Here is a 17,484-nt window from a genome sequence, read left to right on the forward strand (position 1 = left end):
CATTTTCCTTTTAACCAGTAAGCTAAGCTTCTTCTGAAAATGTCATTTAGTGACAGGATATTAACCTCGCATAACAAATGTAAAATATTTTCAGCAGGAAATTAACCACTTAAACCCTTTATACTTCATTGACCAGGGTCCTCCAGGGGTCTATACTTGGCCCCGTCCTTTTTTCACCAAATCTAAAACAACTCATCGACAAACCCACACTGAGCTTGTAGATCTACATTCTACAATTATCTACAAATGCTCACCTGTTATGCCAAGCCCAGAATTATGGACCCTAGGGTTCATGTGGTTAACTCCCCTGTCTTTCTGATTTCAGGGGCCATTTTGAGATCTCTCTAGGTATTTTCTTTTGGCCTCTGCCCCTTTGTTCCGTTTGTGTCGGTGCACTTGTACCTCCAGGAAGCCGGCCTTGGTGGTGACCACCAGGATGTCTGAGTTGCAATCATCCTCCACGGTCAGCAGTTCGTCCTCACAGGGGCTGCTGGCGCGGAACTGGAAGGGCGTGCTGGCGCCGCGGATCTCCCCCTTATGGGTCACATAGCAGAACTGATAGAAATCCCCGTCGTCGTTGGGCACGTAGTATCCTGGAGGAGAAGAAAGACGCTTTGGAGGTGTTGTGTGTGGTGAGGGAAAAGATGTTCGTCCAAAACCCCCTAAGCGCTCGCATTGAAATAAGTTAAGCCAGGCCCTCACGCCTAGCACAACTGAGGTTCTCTCCACCGTAGAACTTGTCCGACAGTTAAAGGTTAAGTAAGAGTTAGTCTCGCGTCCACAATCTCTGAATGCTACATAGAGTCTGGAACAATGCCCCATGAAAGCAGGTTGTGATGTTTGTCATTTTCACTCTTGAAAATATATTTTTGAAAATACAAGTATTTTTTCATTTTCATTTCTGCAAAGTAGCAAGCTATAGATGCCTTGATTCATTTGATTTACATTAGGACAAATTTAGAACTGCAAAACAATAAGTGTGTGGGAGTAAAGCGGATGGGGGGCATCCGGCTTTACTCCGAAATAAATTTCAGCACTTCCGTTGCACAGACTCAGACTTTATGACAGAAGCATTAGATAATTAATTGTGTTAGTCAGCAGTCTGGCTCCAGAGACTAAGTAAGAGTTAACCACTTTCAACCTAGCGTCCCATAGCATTATAGGCTAAACTTTTCAAAGGACAAATCAAAATAATAAAAAATAGCTAATAGCAAAAAACGGCAGATCTACAAGCTAACAATACATCGTGGCGCGTTATGAGATTGTAGAACAGCAATCTTTTGAAAATGTTGTAAGTAAGGGCTTAACCACTGAAGCCCTATATTCTTTGTTGAAAATAGTAGCAAAAATAGCCAATCTACATACAGGCTGTGGATCAAAAAAAATAAAAAAATAGGGATAACAGGTAGAAAGTTGTTAAGTCTAACTGTTCAGATGATTTAACGGTAATTTATACAAAACTGACTCCGATGGCCGTATCCACAGACCATATTCGCACACGGCAGCCATTTTGGCCATTACAGTCCATGGAACCTCTTGGTTTTTGCAGTGTTATGGTTTTGAATATGAAAAGATTTCGTCAGATGTCTGTCACCCATCTTCCCTGGCACTCCACACTGCATGCTGTATAATAAAGAGAAACTGCCATAATAAAGCAATGACGCATTGATATGGTCTCGTTAACGCCAGAAGACAGATCTACGAGTAGCCGTTCTTTCACCTTTAACGAAGCCCAGTGTTTTTTGGTATGAAACCTTTTAACGGCCCTCTAAAGAACCCTCTGACATGTGGCTGTAAAAAAGGTGGCAGAGGTTTTATAAAAGTGTGGTCTAATCTTACCTTGGAACACCACAGCCCTGTTGACCGCTCTGCCTTCCGTGTAGTTCTCGGGGAGAGGCGACCACAGGAATGTGTAATAGTCCCTCGCTGTGCTCCAACCCACCTGCAAAGACAGCATGGGCACCATGTTCAATGTAGCGCTCCCACTGCATCAATATACAGGACAAAAATACTAGACGAATAAGTAGGCCTGGGAAATATATGGACCAAATCAAATGTCACAATATCTTTGGCCAAGGATATCGATTATTTTTCTAAGATATTTTGGGGGCTTTTTATGATATTGATAGTCCACAGTGAAGATTGACAGGAAACTGGGATCAGGAATTGAACCTGGGACTCGCTGTCAGGCATCAGAGCCTATAGGGTATGCGCCTTAAGCCCTCAGCTATATTTTTTAGAACATTTTTGAAAGTATAAAAAGGAAGCTTAATTGACTAAAACCAGGTTAAAGCCAAGTCAAGCCAAGTCATGATATTGCAATATCCAAAGTCCCAGACGATACGTATCTAGTCTCATATCACGATATCAATATAATATCCATATATTGCACAACCCTAAGGGGCTAAGAGCAGAGTTGTCACAATACCACCCGATATAGTACTAGAATAAAAAATATTATACTTGATACAACACCACAACAAAAATAAGATATTGTTTCCCCTACATGACAGAAAATGTATAATTATACTGTATTTGAAGGTACAATTCTTACATTTCATGTATTTTTAAACAATTTAAAATCTAGCACGCAATTAATAAATATGTATTGCTTCAAATACAAATTGTATAAACATAGACAATACTTGTATTTGAAGCAATACATATTTATGTATTAATTCATTCACACAATGAAATGGATGGACACAAATAATTAACAGTGGCCAGACTGACAAAAGAAAGAGAAAAAATATAGCTTGGGTACTGATACCATCGATTATGGAGAAAATCTCAAAAAAGCATTGAGGTATTGCTACCTTTGACAACCCTACTAAGAAGGACACAGCCTTAAAATTCAGAGACCTCCTCCTCCAACAATATGAAACAATGAGGTTAATACACTCATTCAGTCTCTGCTGGTACACGCTGCCCTGTTGTTACAACTACCATTGTACTGTTGCATAATGTTGTCTTGTCAATAACGTGCAGCGGTTTGTATCACCAGGCACTTGACTTACCTAGTTATTGCTGAATTGTTGCATTGTTTGCATTACCTGGATTGTTTTTTATCCCTCGTTAACATTTATGTTTCGTTCTTTCTTTTTTTCCGTAAGTTTACTGTGGATTTATGACAAGTGGAGTGACAAATTGGAACTGAATAGAAGCATGGAGCGAGTCTAACCCCTTTGGTGTGAAATGAATTCAGAAGGAGAGAAATAACGGATCATTTGAGCCAACCGTTATGGTTCCTGGTTCCGTCTCGTGGTCGTGAACAAGCCTGACTGCGGAAAAGTGGCCACAACTCACCTCAAGCAGGAAGAGGAAAATAGGTGAAAATTTTATATATAGTCTACTTCAAAATGAAAACCAAAATGTAATTATATGTATTTTATGTGTTGTTAAGTGATGGCTGATGAGGGAGGGAGTACAGAAAATACATCCATAACTTTCAGGCCGCCACCATAAAACTGTCAAACAAAATCAGAGTCACGTTGGGCTGGCTGGGGTTTCTGTGCATGAACACACACACACACACACACATACGCGCACACACACACACACACACACACACACACGCATCCAAAACAAACGTCTGTCCAACCAGGCTGTTACATCAGCCTGCTGCCACAACACACAGTTTGTGATGCAGACGATTTGTAAAGTGAAGTCAGAAATATTCACTGTGTTTTAACAAGCCTTTTGCACAGTTGCTGTACATAGAGCTTTTGATAGCTGCTACCTTTCCCCTTCACTAGTGGGATTACTAGCATGTTTTCTCACCAGTGAAATAATAAATAACCCTACTCTCCCCGGTTCACTCACGGTGCACATGAATGAACTGAAAAAACATTTTGCTTGGCGCCACCAGGGTGCATGCAGTGTAAATGAAAGTGAGAATGTGAATAGAGTAAACACGGCAACAAGAAAACAAGTAAACAACAACATATAGCAGTGCATTGGTAGATGGGCTAATGCCAAATTAATTAATTAACAGGACAAACCTTTTCTTAAACCAAACATTAACCAAATCTGCCGTCCCTTTTGCCCATGTCATTCATTATACGTACATGAGGTGAGTCTTCAAAAATGTTTGAATATTTTAACGTTGTGAACTTCTAGATTGGCTCTTTTCGCGCAACACCATCAAACGACAAGGTATAAAATAGGGCTCAAGTGGTTAATTTAGACAGGAAAGTATAGAGACAGGAAACTGAGGGCAGACAGAGAAAGACATACAACACAGATGTCTGTCCAGAATTGAACCGGCACTGTGATTATGTGGATGACACTCTGGTAGGGGTGCAACAGTCAATCGAACTAATTGATTTAATCCATTATAAAATCTAAGTCAATAATTTAATGAAATAATCGATTAATAATTTATCCCCATTTTGGGCAAGTGACAAAAAGGTTAAAAACATTTAAAAAAATGTGAATATAACAGCTCACAACGTTTTGCATCGCGATGTGTTGTGAGCTTACAGTTATTTTCTTTTTTTTTGCATGACACCGTTGTGCGACAAAGTATAAAAAAACACTTAAGTGCTTAATTGATTTGTTGATATCGGGGGGGAAAATTACATAAAAAACCTGCGCTACTTGATTATTCAATTAATCGGAAAAAGTAGTAATCGATAGAATAATTGCTAAGAAGATAAAAGATAATTGGTGCCCCAGTCACTGGTCGGCTAGCTACCGGTCCGGCACACAGCTCAGGTCAGGCAAATCTGAGCCAGAGATAGAACATTCTGGTGCTTCATACTCTTACACACACACACACACACACACACACACACACACACATCCCCCCCTTCTCTCATTTGTTAGCAGGGGGAGTTTCCAACTTCCAGCAGTATAAAGAACAGGAAGCAATTAAAACATGCACATAGTTAGTGAGTGCCATTACTGAAGGCTGGCCCTTCACCGCTCCACTCATTAGAGCAGCTGAGGTGACACGGGTGAGATCTCTGACAGGAACTCTTTCACTTAACCAGGAGAGGGGTCTGCAGTTCATATAACTAGGGGGTGAGAGACTGCAGAAAGCAAAGGACCTTCAGACAAAACACTTTGACCAGTTAGCATGGTCAAAACGCTACCCTCTTATTAGGGGTCTCTGTGGACTGGCAGTGACAGAGGCTTCGGCCTGTTGGGCGCAGTGCTTTTCAGCAGTATTTTGGTGAATTTGGCATCCAACATCCCCACAAAAATCGCATTCAACACTAGAAGTGCAACAGTCAATCAAACTAATCTAATTTGAATAAAATAACCAATTTTCATAAATAGCTAAAACAGCCGATCTACCAGCACATCACGCATCACGATGCAATACGTTATGAGCTTGTAGATTGGCTATTTTTAACGTCCACGTGTTTAAAACAAGATCTCTATTAAAATCGATGGTATAGTATTTTGTCACGTTGCTTCGTTGATATAATACATTTTTTTAATAAAAAAAATACACGCTTCTCAATTATTCGAAAAACAGTAATCAATAGAATAATCACTAAGATGATCATCAATAGATGCAGGCCTACTAAACAGCACCACGAACATCTCTAAAAACAGCTCGAGAGCGGTAAAGGTTGCTCAACAATCACATGACCCCAGCCAAAAGAATTTGCCTTGAACACTACATTCGAATATGAATGTTTCATCAACATTCCAACAGGCCCATAGTTCTGCAGAGAGCTGACAGAAGCCAGTGGCAACATTGTAGCAACCAGGTAGTGTAACGTGCAATGGGTGTGCCAATTGGACTTAATCAATCACAACACGCAAGACAAGTTGCCCATGAATCACGCAGAGGGGCTGTGCTCAGCGACAGCTTAATTATGTGGCTGTGTTTGGCTTCTGTCGGGCCATCTTGACAACCTGTCCCAACAACGCTCCTCCACGAAGCCTGGCAAAAAGCTGGCCTCGTGTAAATGTTCCAACACCAAAATGCTGTTTGCATGCACGCATGTTCAAACAACAGCTATCCGCAGGTTGTCGCTTCGCTTGATGTGCATAAGATCGCTGACTTGGCAAAGAGAAACAGGGCACAATTAGGACATGTGCAGGTTTTTATTGATCATAAACAAGGCTATAAATCTGCAAATGTTTCACTTTGGATCGACAATTGCTTGCTCATCACCTTGATCTAACTTCTCAAATTGAATGACATATCGTGGTGTTGTGGAAGGTAGACTTGCCTCTTCTGCACCCTGCTGAGAGGAAGTGTTGTTATTTATGCACAGAGAAGGGAGCCACATATGTACAGATGTGGATGGCTGTTACCCACTAGAGCTATCCATAGGAGGCACTGGTGGAAAACTGGGACCTCAGGGCCACCAGGAAGGGTTTCTGGACTAACAGTAGGAAAGAATAATAATAATAATAATAATAATAATCATCATTTAAGACTTAGCTTCTCATTAAAAAAACAACAATGTGGTCAAATTAAATGATGCATTTATTTGACCAATTAAGCGCCATTCTCTTCCGCACAATAAACAGACAATCTGAATGTACAAGCTCACAACCCGTTGCATCATGACGCGTTGTGAGCTTGTAGACTGGCTGTTTACGGAAACAACTTTGAGGGTTAAAGGGTTGAAGTGTAAACATGTTTGTCCTTGTGATCTCTCACATTATGCGATTATCTTACTCTAAGAGTACTAGAGTTGGTCAGATGTGTAAATATTGTATTGATTGGACAGCAATCGTAAGCTATGTAAAGTTTAATGACATGATTATGTTATGTTATGTCTTAAAAAAAAAAGAATTCTACACCCCAACTAAATCGAGGTTAACAAGATTACAATTAGTATTTTCCTTCCTTCAGGAGCCCATATTATTGCATCAACCACATGATCTACTGTCAGTGACTCAGCAACATGTTGAGTTCCACACACACGCCACAGAGTGGCACCCCTCCAATAGTCAAAGGCCGTCGTGTCCCACGAGGAGACGATGTGTGACAAGGCATGGGTCTGGTGAACGACGTCAAGTCAAGAGTGACTCAGTACACAGGTATCAATTTTCCTGAGAACCTTGGAGTCGGGCAGGGAGCTGGCTGCTCGTCTGTCAGTGCAGCCAGGAAGGCTTACATGATTTATGGTCTCGTGTCGTCAGCCTCCACAACCTTCACTCGATGTTCTAGAGGTGCGTGTGAGTGTGTCTGTGTGTGTGCGGGGAGTTAACCCAGTCAATCCGGGAACGCATCTGTGTCATTTTAGATTTCTTTGGCTATTCAAAAATCACACCCAGTGTGAAGAGAGTGGTGCCTTTCATGAGTTCATTTCGTTAGTTACTTTTTACAGACTTTGATGACTTCAAAGTGTTTTTACTCATTTTAAGTACTTTAAAATGTTTTTACTGATTTTTACGTGTTTTTACTCATTTTAACATCTTTTAAGTATTTTTACTCATTTTAAGTATTTTTACTCATTTTAAGTATTTTTTACTCAGTTTAGGAACTTTAAAATGTCTTTACTAATATTTAAGTATTTTTACTCATTTTAAGTATTTTTACTCATTTTAAGTATTTTTACTCAAAAGTGTGTGTTGTGTGTAAGTGTGTGTGTGCGTGTGTGTGTATAATTAGTGTAACTGGTTGCATCTTTGTGTTGCAATCAGCCGCAGCTGTTGAGGCTGTGCTCAAACATACAGAGAGGCCGTGCTCATACGGACGGACGGACGGACACACAGACACACACCAGGAGTCACTCCTTGGAGTGGCTAGCACCACTCAAAAATAGCAGATATATAAGGTCATAGCGTGGCACCGAGTGCCGCACGCTACGAGCTTGTAAATCTGCATTTTTTTTAAAGAAATCGCGAAAATCTTTGAAAATCTTTGAATATATAAATACATTTAACTCAAATCTTTGCTTCTGGGGGTCCCTGGAACAAAATATTTTGAGATGGGGGTCTGCGGCCAAATACATATCATTTTGGGTGGTCTCTGACATGAAAAAAGTTTGAGAACCACTGATATTATAGCAACATAAGTTTATTTATTTCTTTACCGTTAGGATTTAATAGACATTTGTAGAATCCCTAGAAGCAAATATTTGAGTTAAAAATTTTCACTTTAAAAAAAAACATATATTCAAAGATTTGCACACATTTACAACATTTTTCAAAAAATAATGTATAAAATAATGGTTAAAAATCTAAAATGACACAGTATGCTTTCACGGATTGAAGGGGTTAAGGGCATGTTTCAGAAAACATACTGCTACAGTTGGTGCCTCGCTTAAGGGTAAACAGTGATGTGGCATGCCATCCAAAGAAAACATAATTGTGTTTCCCATACTTCTTCAACAGCCCCTAGACATTACCTGAGCCTCCCCGACAGACTAATGTAACCTCCCTTCTCACTGATGCTTGGCTCTCATCTCAACCAAGCATTGTGGAAAGCACACGTTGGGTTTATGAAGCTCATTTATGGTTAGGCTATTGTTTGGACTCAGAAAATATAACCTAATTATTTCACCAATTACTTCAATCAAATGCAGCCCTGCCAGGGACTTAAATGCTGGCAGCAACATGACTTGGCTGCTATGCGACCACAGGAAACTCATAAAAACTATAGCTATTTCAAGCCTTCATCCTATGCAAGAAAATAATGCACAGGACAAGCTTTCCCTTTGTAAACAAGGAGGGGGGAAATGCAAGCATGGAAAATATATATCTAGTTGAAGTTCTTAACGATGGTTTGCTGGAAGGCTTTGTCCAAGAGCCTAACACAGCTTTGTTAATTGTGCAGCCCCAGCCAACTGATTTATAACCTAGTTAAAATAATCATTAAACAAGCACGTAATTCATGATAAGCCGCGACCAGCTCTCGATTTGCACTCGATAGGTTTGGACCTACAGACAAGTAGTGGTTTATACTAGCTGTGTGGTCGCAGCAAAAAATAAGGATGTGCCGGTACGATACTCTGTATTGGTCTGCAATACTGTAGATATGCACTCCGTGAAGCACCCCTTTCTAGTCAGTTATAGGCTCTGTGCATAACTGTAGTCCCTGTAAGGGTGTCACGATACTCGATACGTATCGAGATCGAACCGAAAATGACGTACGATACAGTGTATCGAAATCAAAAGCCGTATCGCGATTCAAGGGTTAATACAAAAAAAAAAAACGATCCGATTGCACGTCCGGGTGAAGCCATGCACGAGCTGCTGTTGTGTTTTTCCGTGCATCGCGCATGCGTGCTTACGACGGGGGAGAAAAAAAAAGACGACATGACAAACTCACACACAGAGAGAGAGACCGCTGTAGCGTTGCGTCTGTACTACTACTTTACATTTCACCATGGCCACTGCTGAAGCCAGCGATGGTAATGATGATACACAAACGGAAGAATTGGAAAACCCTCCCGCTTCCTTTAAGTCAAAAGTCTGACAATATTTTGGCTTCCCAGTGAATTATGAGGGCACCCGACGCGTTGTTGACAAAACGGCTACCGTTTGTCGATTATGCTCCACATTGATAGTTTCTCCGTCTTCTTTTTTTCCCCTCTACACCTATATCTCTTGGCCAAAAATAGACGATCTACAAGCTCAGTGTGAGCTTGTAGATCTGCTATTTTTGGCTAAAGTTCACCTCAGAAAAGGGATGGGGTTAAGGTAAAAAAGAAAACCCTGTTGAAGACACCTGGCTTAGCTTATTATTCACATTTCTTGTTTCTTACCTGTTCAAACAATGTGAACATACTTTAAGATGTTTAAGAACATGTAGCCAAATAACAGTTGTCTTTGGATCCTTTTTTCTTACATGTTCAACTTTGTATTTAGATTTAATTTAGTTAGAGCTTCACAAGAATGTTGTTGTTAACTCATCTTAAAGAAGAATCTGTAAATGACAGTTGTTGTAAGGGCATAAAACCCTTTTTGTTATTCTCATTCTCATTTGATATTATTCAAATAAAAGGGACTTATTGAGAAACATGTGTTTTTCTTTACAAATCAAGACAATAGCCTAAATTAATAATCATATAGCCCTCAAAGCTGAAAAAAAATGAAGTTTTAAAAATATATATCGTATCGAAAATCGAATTGAATCGTGACCTTAAAATCGAAAGTCGAATCAAATCGTGGATTAGGCGTATCGTGACACAAGTCCCTGGTATCCAGAAGGTGGCATGCCTGTTACAATTCATTTTCAAATCATTTGATTGACTCGGCACTCAGCAGATTTGAACCCAAAACACATATGAAGTGAAGGTGTCAGGCCGTAGTGACTCAACTGGTTAGTAGTAGTGGTGCTCCAATTTATTGGCCGCCATTATAAAATCGGCCGATTTTCACTTCAAATAACTCTTATCTCAAATCGGTCCTTCCTTTTATGATTTCTTGTTTTAATTAAGGTTACCAAATTCAAAATGAGTCACATGGCTAATAAATCATTTATGTTGGGCAGAAACCTTGTATTTCCATATTGTAACTTTTTGTTTGAACGTTTTTCGTTAATTAATGCTCTTAATGCGCTTCGTCACACAAGAGTGTCTCACAAAAGTAGCGAAAATAGCCGATCTACAAGCTTGCGACACGTTGAGAGGTTGTGTATCTGCTTTTTGAAAATGAAATTGGTTAAATCTGTCTGTGGGTTATATAAATATTGAACCAAAGAAAAGTATTAACTGAGCTTGTGACTAAATTATAAACTACATTGGATCCTTTGGAACACAGGTTCTTTTTTTCTATTTCCTGAAAGGTTTTGGACAATGGACATACCACCCAACAGTGACGATATACTCAATACTATTTGGAGGGCCTACTGAAGAGCTTAATGAGTGTTTAATAACTTCATATAAACACAAGTCTATGTAAAGACAGTGTCATCATAGGGTTACAATAATATGGGTAAGATCAAGAAGAGACAGCCACAACAGATACTGTAGTAGAGTCAACTTTTTGCTTATTGTTTTTATTGATATCGTATTGGTTGATCCTGAGGAAAATAATTGGTAACAGTATTGAACCCAAAAATCCTGTTCAGTGCACCCCTAGTAGGCTACAATCGTCATTCTTAATTTAACTTACAAATCGATTAACTAAAGGGAACTTTTTTAGAATAGATAAAACACTGATAATTGTGCCGTTTACTTCAAATATTCCAAATCATGTTCACGCCAGATTCCCTGTACAGCACCATGAGATGGAGAATGCAAAGCCTCTACTTACTGATAAGTTCATGCAGGCCATGCTGATAGGGCCCCACCCAAAATGCACAGGGAGGAGAACCATTGGTTTGAATAGTTTATGATGTGAATGTAGAACCAGCAGGTACAACCTAATTTATAATTTAGAGTTGAATGTTAACTAGGGGTGTGCCGATACACTAATTTCATGATACGATACGATATTGGGCTCACGACATCGATACGATATATGGCACTTTTTTATTATGAAAATATATGGGGGGGAAGCTTATGAAAATATATGGGGGGGCAAAAGCAAATGTAAACAAATACTTGTTTTTGCATTATTATTGCATCACTACTTTATCCACATTTCATTGGCAAAATGTAAGCTTCTTGAGATGGAATCTCCAGACAGTGATGCTCAGACTGCTGGCACTGACTCATATGTGTTTAGGTCTTGGACTAAATATATCCTTGACACAGATATTGTCAAGTCTGAGATACATTTTTTGACACTAGTGATCAGCGTAGCCATCCTAGAGGCCCAGGCCCAGAGTTAGCTACAGTTTAAGATAATACTTCATTTATACTTCATCACACAACCCTTTTGCATGAAATACATGTAGTCTAAACTTTAAAAAGTGTTGCATTTGAACTTTTTTATGGCAGAGGCTAGCAGTCTATGGCAGGGTGTGTGTGTGTGTGTGTGTGTGTGTGTGTGTGTGTGTGTGTGTGTGTGTGTGTGTGTGTGTGTACACAGGAGTATCTCCACTCATTTTTATGAAATAATAAAATGTTATATTCAAAGTGGGGCTGTGATCACTCTGAAACCTTGCCCAAATTTTCCCATACGTCATACTGACACTAAAGATGACTCATGTCTCAGGCTGGTCACATGAATTCCAAAAGCCCCAATTCCACCGTAGCTGTTTCTATGTGGATCCCGAGTTCCACATTATTTCGTAGTTTAAAAAAAGTTTAAAATACATACTTTTTGTCTATAGGGTTGTATCTATAGGGTTGTAAGACTAAGTATCAATTAAGCCTTCACATAGCCCCCTCTAAGATTGTTAGGGGTTCAGTTATTGCCCAAGGACACTTAAGCATGGCACAAAGGGAACCTAAACTGAACTCACAACCAAGGGCAGGAAGAATGCATAAGACAGAAGGGCCCACCTTGGCCCAGATCGCTGGCCTAGCGGTCCGGCCACTTAGGCTATAATGCCTGGCAGCGCAATGAGCGCATCGCGGGTTTGAGTCCCATTCCAGACGAACTTTGCTGCATGTCTCTCCCCAGTCCCCACCTTTCTCCCCGTTTCCTTCCACCTACACTTGACTATCAATAAAGGCAAATATATATTTAAAAAAAAGAAGGGCTCACCTTGAAGATGCCGACCCAGTCTTTCTGATGTGGTCTGATGAACTCGGTGAGGGTGAACTGACACTCCAGCGCGGCATGAGGCAGGTAGCCCTTTCCCACATTCTGGAAGATGACGTGGGCAAAGTTTGATGTGTCCATGTTGTTTGACTTTGATAACGTCCTATCCTGGAACAGTGCCTTCAGTCACTCAGCACTGGCTATAGAAAGAGGCAAGAAAGAAACACAAGAAATGGTCAAAGACCGCCACAATCGTTCATCTTAAAGGTTTCATGACATTCAGTTTTACCACACATTGAAAGTCTTTGTCATGGTCCTTCAAACGTGTATAAAAAGTTTTAACAAAAAATTCCACTCCAGTGATCCATGGCAGGTGTTTTTCTCTCACATTTCTAAAGCCTTTTCAACTGCAATGAAAAAATAAATCTTTGCCTGCGGGTGTCACTGTTGAGGGATTTTGCCTGACTATCATCGCCTCTGCTCTGCCCCCCCCCCCCCCCCCCCAAAGGATAGGGGAGGGGAGGGGCGAGGAGGAGAGCGGGTGGGATTAATGGCCTGTGACTTCACTGCCCAAGGGCCAAACTCAGATTACTTTTCAGCCAAATTATTCAGAAAACCCCAGACCACAGAAAATCCACTGAATGTTCAAAGTTCAGATTTTTTGGGTGTAATTGAGGTAAAAAAACATTAAAAAAAAAAAAAAAGTGAAAATGAATGACATAGAACCTTTAATGACGTAATATTTGGTAAAAGGAACATGCAGGGTTCTTTTCCTGAACATTGTGATATCTATGTGGGAGTGAAGTAATGCGTGACAAAAAATGTTTTTGTATAAATAATAAGTGATACTGTATACTACTGGTAGCGTGCACAGGAAATGTGATGCCGATTGGTCCAGTGGTTCACAAGAATAGCCCAGAATAGAAAGAGAAGACAAACACACACAAAGACAGACCCTCTTCTAGACAGCTCTGCCTACTACAGAGCCACACTGTAAAAAGGGAGAACACTATAGCTGGCGACAGGTTACAGTTGAGGGCGCTATATCATGAGCGCTATATCATGAAATATTCACTCATTAGAATGCATCTCAGCCAATCTCAAAGTGAGGTCAGAAAGTCGACTTGTATGATGCCATTTTAATTGTTTTTAAGTCAAACATGCAGCAGTTGCAGCCCCATTGTGATGCCATCTCGATAAGTAACCAAAGTCTTACCAGACAGAGAATGCAAGGCAGACAGACAAGTTAGACCACATCCCATCTAGTGCTGTGTTATGGTGTTACAGAAGACAAAAAAGCCTGAGGCTGATGATGGACACATGACAATGTCCCACCTGTGATCTCACTGTTTTTCAAACATTTTGGATTGGTCATTTGGTCCAGTTAATGCATAATTTATCTCATCTCACTTTCATGTTTAATGTGTCAGGTGTCAGTGCAGTAAGAGGACACGAATAAAGTGGAGAGTGGCCTGGCCAGTGGCACAGCAGGAAATCCCTGGCCCCTGTGCACATCAAGTGTGTGTCTGTGTCCCTCTCTTATACAATCCTACACACTCGGACAGATTTGAAGGCCCCATTAGTTTTGGGCAAACTGAACTGAAGAGTTCCTTTAACTCCTCACACATGCACTGACATATGATTCTTGTAATGCAATTTTCGGCCCAATCGATCACCTTTGACTATCATTAGAAAATGTAAGTTAAATGTTTTCACGCAACGTATAAAGAAAACCTTGCAGCATCCACAATAAATTTGGCACTGACTGGTGTTGAAATTCTTTATTGGGAATAACCCCTTGAGATGAACCATGTCGTTTTCAAGGGAGTCCACGGTTTGCGACATCACCCCCGGACAAACACATAGACAGGTGCCTCTCTTAGATCATTGCTTTCCTCCTACAGAACCATGCTGTAAAAAATGTATACTACTTGACATTACTGCAGTGCAGAGTAGACTATTTTTCAAAGTATGGTATGAAAATCTAACTAGCAGAGACTTGAAACGTGTGTGAGATACAAGTAATCCTACACAGTGTGTGAACTTTATCACTACTCATTACTGCTGCATTTTATTAAAGCACGGATTGATTTGAAAAGTCTATCCGAAATAGGCCTGGAGAAAAGATTTACAAATAAAATTAAAATGTGTATGTTTAGGCAACAGTGACTCAATTACTCTTTCAAGTTTGGTAATGTTTCAGTAACTGTAGAAAATGTAAACAAATGCATCATCTAAAAGGAAAGCCATTAATGGGGAAATGGTCTTCTATGTGATATAGTATAGGGTAGGCTATACACGGTGTTGACACGTGTATGGTCATTTAAACTAGTATTTGTCCCTAATTAGAAGAGGCAATGTTTTGTTACATTTACAAGTCTACCAGATAAGCCTATCAGAACAGCAGATGATCCCAGACACTCTAAAATACAAGGTTGTTCATGGCTGATAGATAGAAAATGCTCAGTAGGATAAGATAATCCTTCATACAGACAGACAGACACACCCCCTGATAGACAGGGGCGTGTCACCACTCTTAGAAGGATAGCCTTGTGCAGAGCCAAAGCATAAAAAAAACAATATAGTATATTTTGTGTTATCATTATAGTAATTATTCTTGATGTGGAAAACCCTAATAGTGAAGCACAGGAGGTACAGGTAAGAGTCAAGAGAACCAAACCAAGATAAATAAGGGGAAAAAATAAGAACAGATTCTGACATCTGCACTAGGTCTCTGAATGAATGAACAAACAGTAAATGTGTCAGTTTTGTCAGTCTGTTTCGGACAATAGAATGTTTCTTTAAGCCACACAAACAACGCCAGTGCTCAAAATACAGGCCACCAATCTGCCAGGAATTTAACCCATTAGCTATAGTGTCTATGACGAACTGTCCCCTATTCAATGTCAGTTAGCTATGAAACGACATTTCTATGTTTCATGGCTTTATAAAATCGACAGAAATGGGATTGCCATGTATATTATTTGTTTAGAATACAGTTCTCAACACAATTGGCCCTAAACTATAGCCGTTACATAGCCTAAACTAGAGCAGTTGTGTCCAACATGTTTGGGCCTATGATACAACACTTGGTTATCCTATGAGGTGTCATGTTTGACCCAGAGCTGTCTTTTGACATCCAGGTAACTAAAGTTGTTCAGTCCTGCTTTGTCCAGCTAAGACAACTAGCAAAGGTCAGGCCTTTCCTTACAGCTGCAGACCTAGAAAAGGTCATTCACGCTTTTATCTATTATTACACCAGACCAGTCCTTGCTGCCCTTCATTGGTTATCTGTGAGTTTTAGAATTGATTTTAAGATTTTACTGTTTGTTTTTAAAGCCTTTAATGGTCAGGCTCCTGCGTATATATGTAATCTTTTAACTCCTTATAAGCCAGGCCGCTGCCTGAGATCATCCAGCAGGGCCTTATTGAAGGTACCAAAGTCTCGCCTTGTCACAAAGGGCGTCCGGGCTTTTGCCATTTGGGCCCCTCGGCTGTGGAACTCACTGCCTGGGGACCTCAGGCAGGCAAACTCAGTGTCCTCTTTGAAATCTCTTCTAAAAACTCACCTTTGTCGCACAGCTTTTTCCTAGATTATGAATTGTTGTACTATTTATGAATTTAATGTCTGATTTGTATTGTATTTTTTAACTGTTGTTATTGTAAAGCACTTTGTAACTTGTAACTTGTTCTTGAAAAAGGTGCTATATAGATAAAGTTATTATTATATTATTATTATGACCCAGAATCTCTGATAGTTATGTCAAGAATACGCCTGTCACAATTATTACATAGTCGCAATTATTTTGCATAATCGTCATAATTGTTTCCACGTGAGGACCCCATTTGAAACAAGCCAATGCGGCTTTTTCCAATCCTATTGACCTTGTATTGTGAACTTTCATGTGCTTTTTTTCTCTGCAAACTTCTAAATAAAGTATTCAATCAATCATGTTGAAAAATGTTTTCATACATTTGTAAAACATTTTCCAAAAATAGCAGAAATAGCAGACCTACAAGCACCACAGAAATTAAAATTGTAATCACATGTTCCAATGGCAATAACACAATTAAATCGTTAATCGCAATTATTTGTGTGACAATTAATCGTTATCTTAAATTTGTAATCGTGACAGGCAGCCCAACATATACCGTACATTCACGTTTCACAATCACAATTACCTGTTCTAAGCACTCAACTGTTCAGATATAAATTAGAACCTTGAAATATGTTGATGTCGTTGTAATAATAATGTCATGGCTGATTCTGTTTGGAAACCCCAGTGCTCTCTCTCTCTCTTAGACAAGGCCTGTTTTTATCAAAACAAAGATCATACATGTATCAAGCCTGTGTTCACACAACACACACTGGTAGAAAACGCAAATAAGGTCAAAGTTAGACACATCAAACATGTACGTTAAAATAAAAGCACCGATGTGATCATCGCATCTCGCAGACAGTGTAGGTTAGTCGTCCCGAATGACAGAAGCTAAGCTACCAGAGTAGCCAGCTAGGCTAACGTGTCAACGGTCGACAAGGTTAGCTGGCTAATGGACAGTTTCAATTGTCACCCTCTGAAAATACGCTTATTAAAATTGTTGTTAGTTGTCGTACTGATAAAACGTCTTAATAAAGGTGAAACATACCCGGTTGCCATGCTGAACCGTATTAGAGACAGTATCAAAACAACTGCTGACGCACTTCTGATGGTGCTTTCCAACGTCCCTAACTTCCTGGAAGAACAACAACATTACGTCACTTCCCGTGCTGGGATTCCTTGATTCTACAAGCTCAGCTATATATATATTTGTTTTATATAAGTATAAAATGCAGTGGTTTAACATAATTTGTTATTATATTTATTTGTAAATCTAAAACCATCTGACATCTAATAAATTTAATTTAATTTTTGATTTCCCCGTCTCATTTTTATTTTAAAGCATTTTGTGTAACTTTGCTGTATAAGTAAA

At 39.7% G+C, this 17,484-nt stretch overlaps 1 protein-coding gene across 2 annotated transcripts in view; it reads right to left on the reverse strand.

The window, feature by feature from the left end:
- Positions 1 to 17,254, reverse strand: part of tax1bp1b (Tax1 (human T-cell leukemia virus type I) binding protein 1b) — a 35,774-nt gene extending 18,520 nt beyond the window's left edge. The window contains exons 1-4 of one of the 2 annotated variants that reach the window (XM_080426973.1): positions 17,161 to 17,254; positions 12,517 to 12,713; positions 1,840 to 1,942; positions 403 to 593 (exon numbers count right to left, since the gene is read on the reverse strand). In XM_080426973.1, the coding sequence (XP_080283099.1) occupies positions 403 to 593; positions 1,840 to 1,942; positions 12,517 to 12,654 (432 nt within the window). In that variant the 5' untranslated portion in view covers positions 12,655 to 12,713; positions 17,161 to 17,254. The remainder of the gene's footprint in view (positions 1 to 402; positions 594 to 1,839; positions 1,943 to 12,516; positions 12,714 to 17,160) is intronic. The other variant, XM_080426974.1, reaches the window with a different exon arrangement.
- Between the last annotated feature and the right edge of the window lie 230 nt (positions 17,255 to 17,484).

The sequence above is a fragment of the Gymnoscopelus braueri genome, assembly GCF_963280865.1.
Source record: "Gymnoscopelus braueri genome assembly, chromosome: 4".
NCBI classification, from domain to species: Eukaryota; Metazoa; Chordata; class Actinopteri; order Myctophiformes; family Myctophidae; genus Gymnoscopelus; species Gymnoscopelus braueri.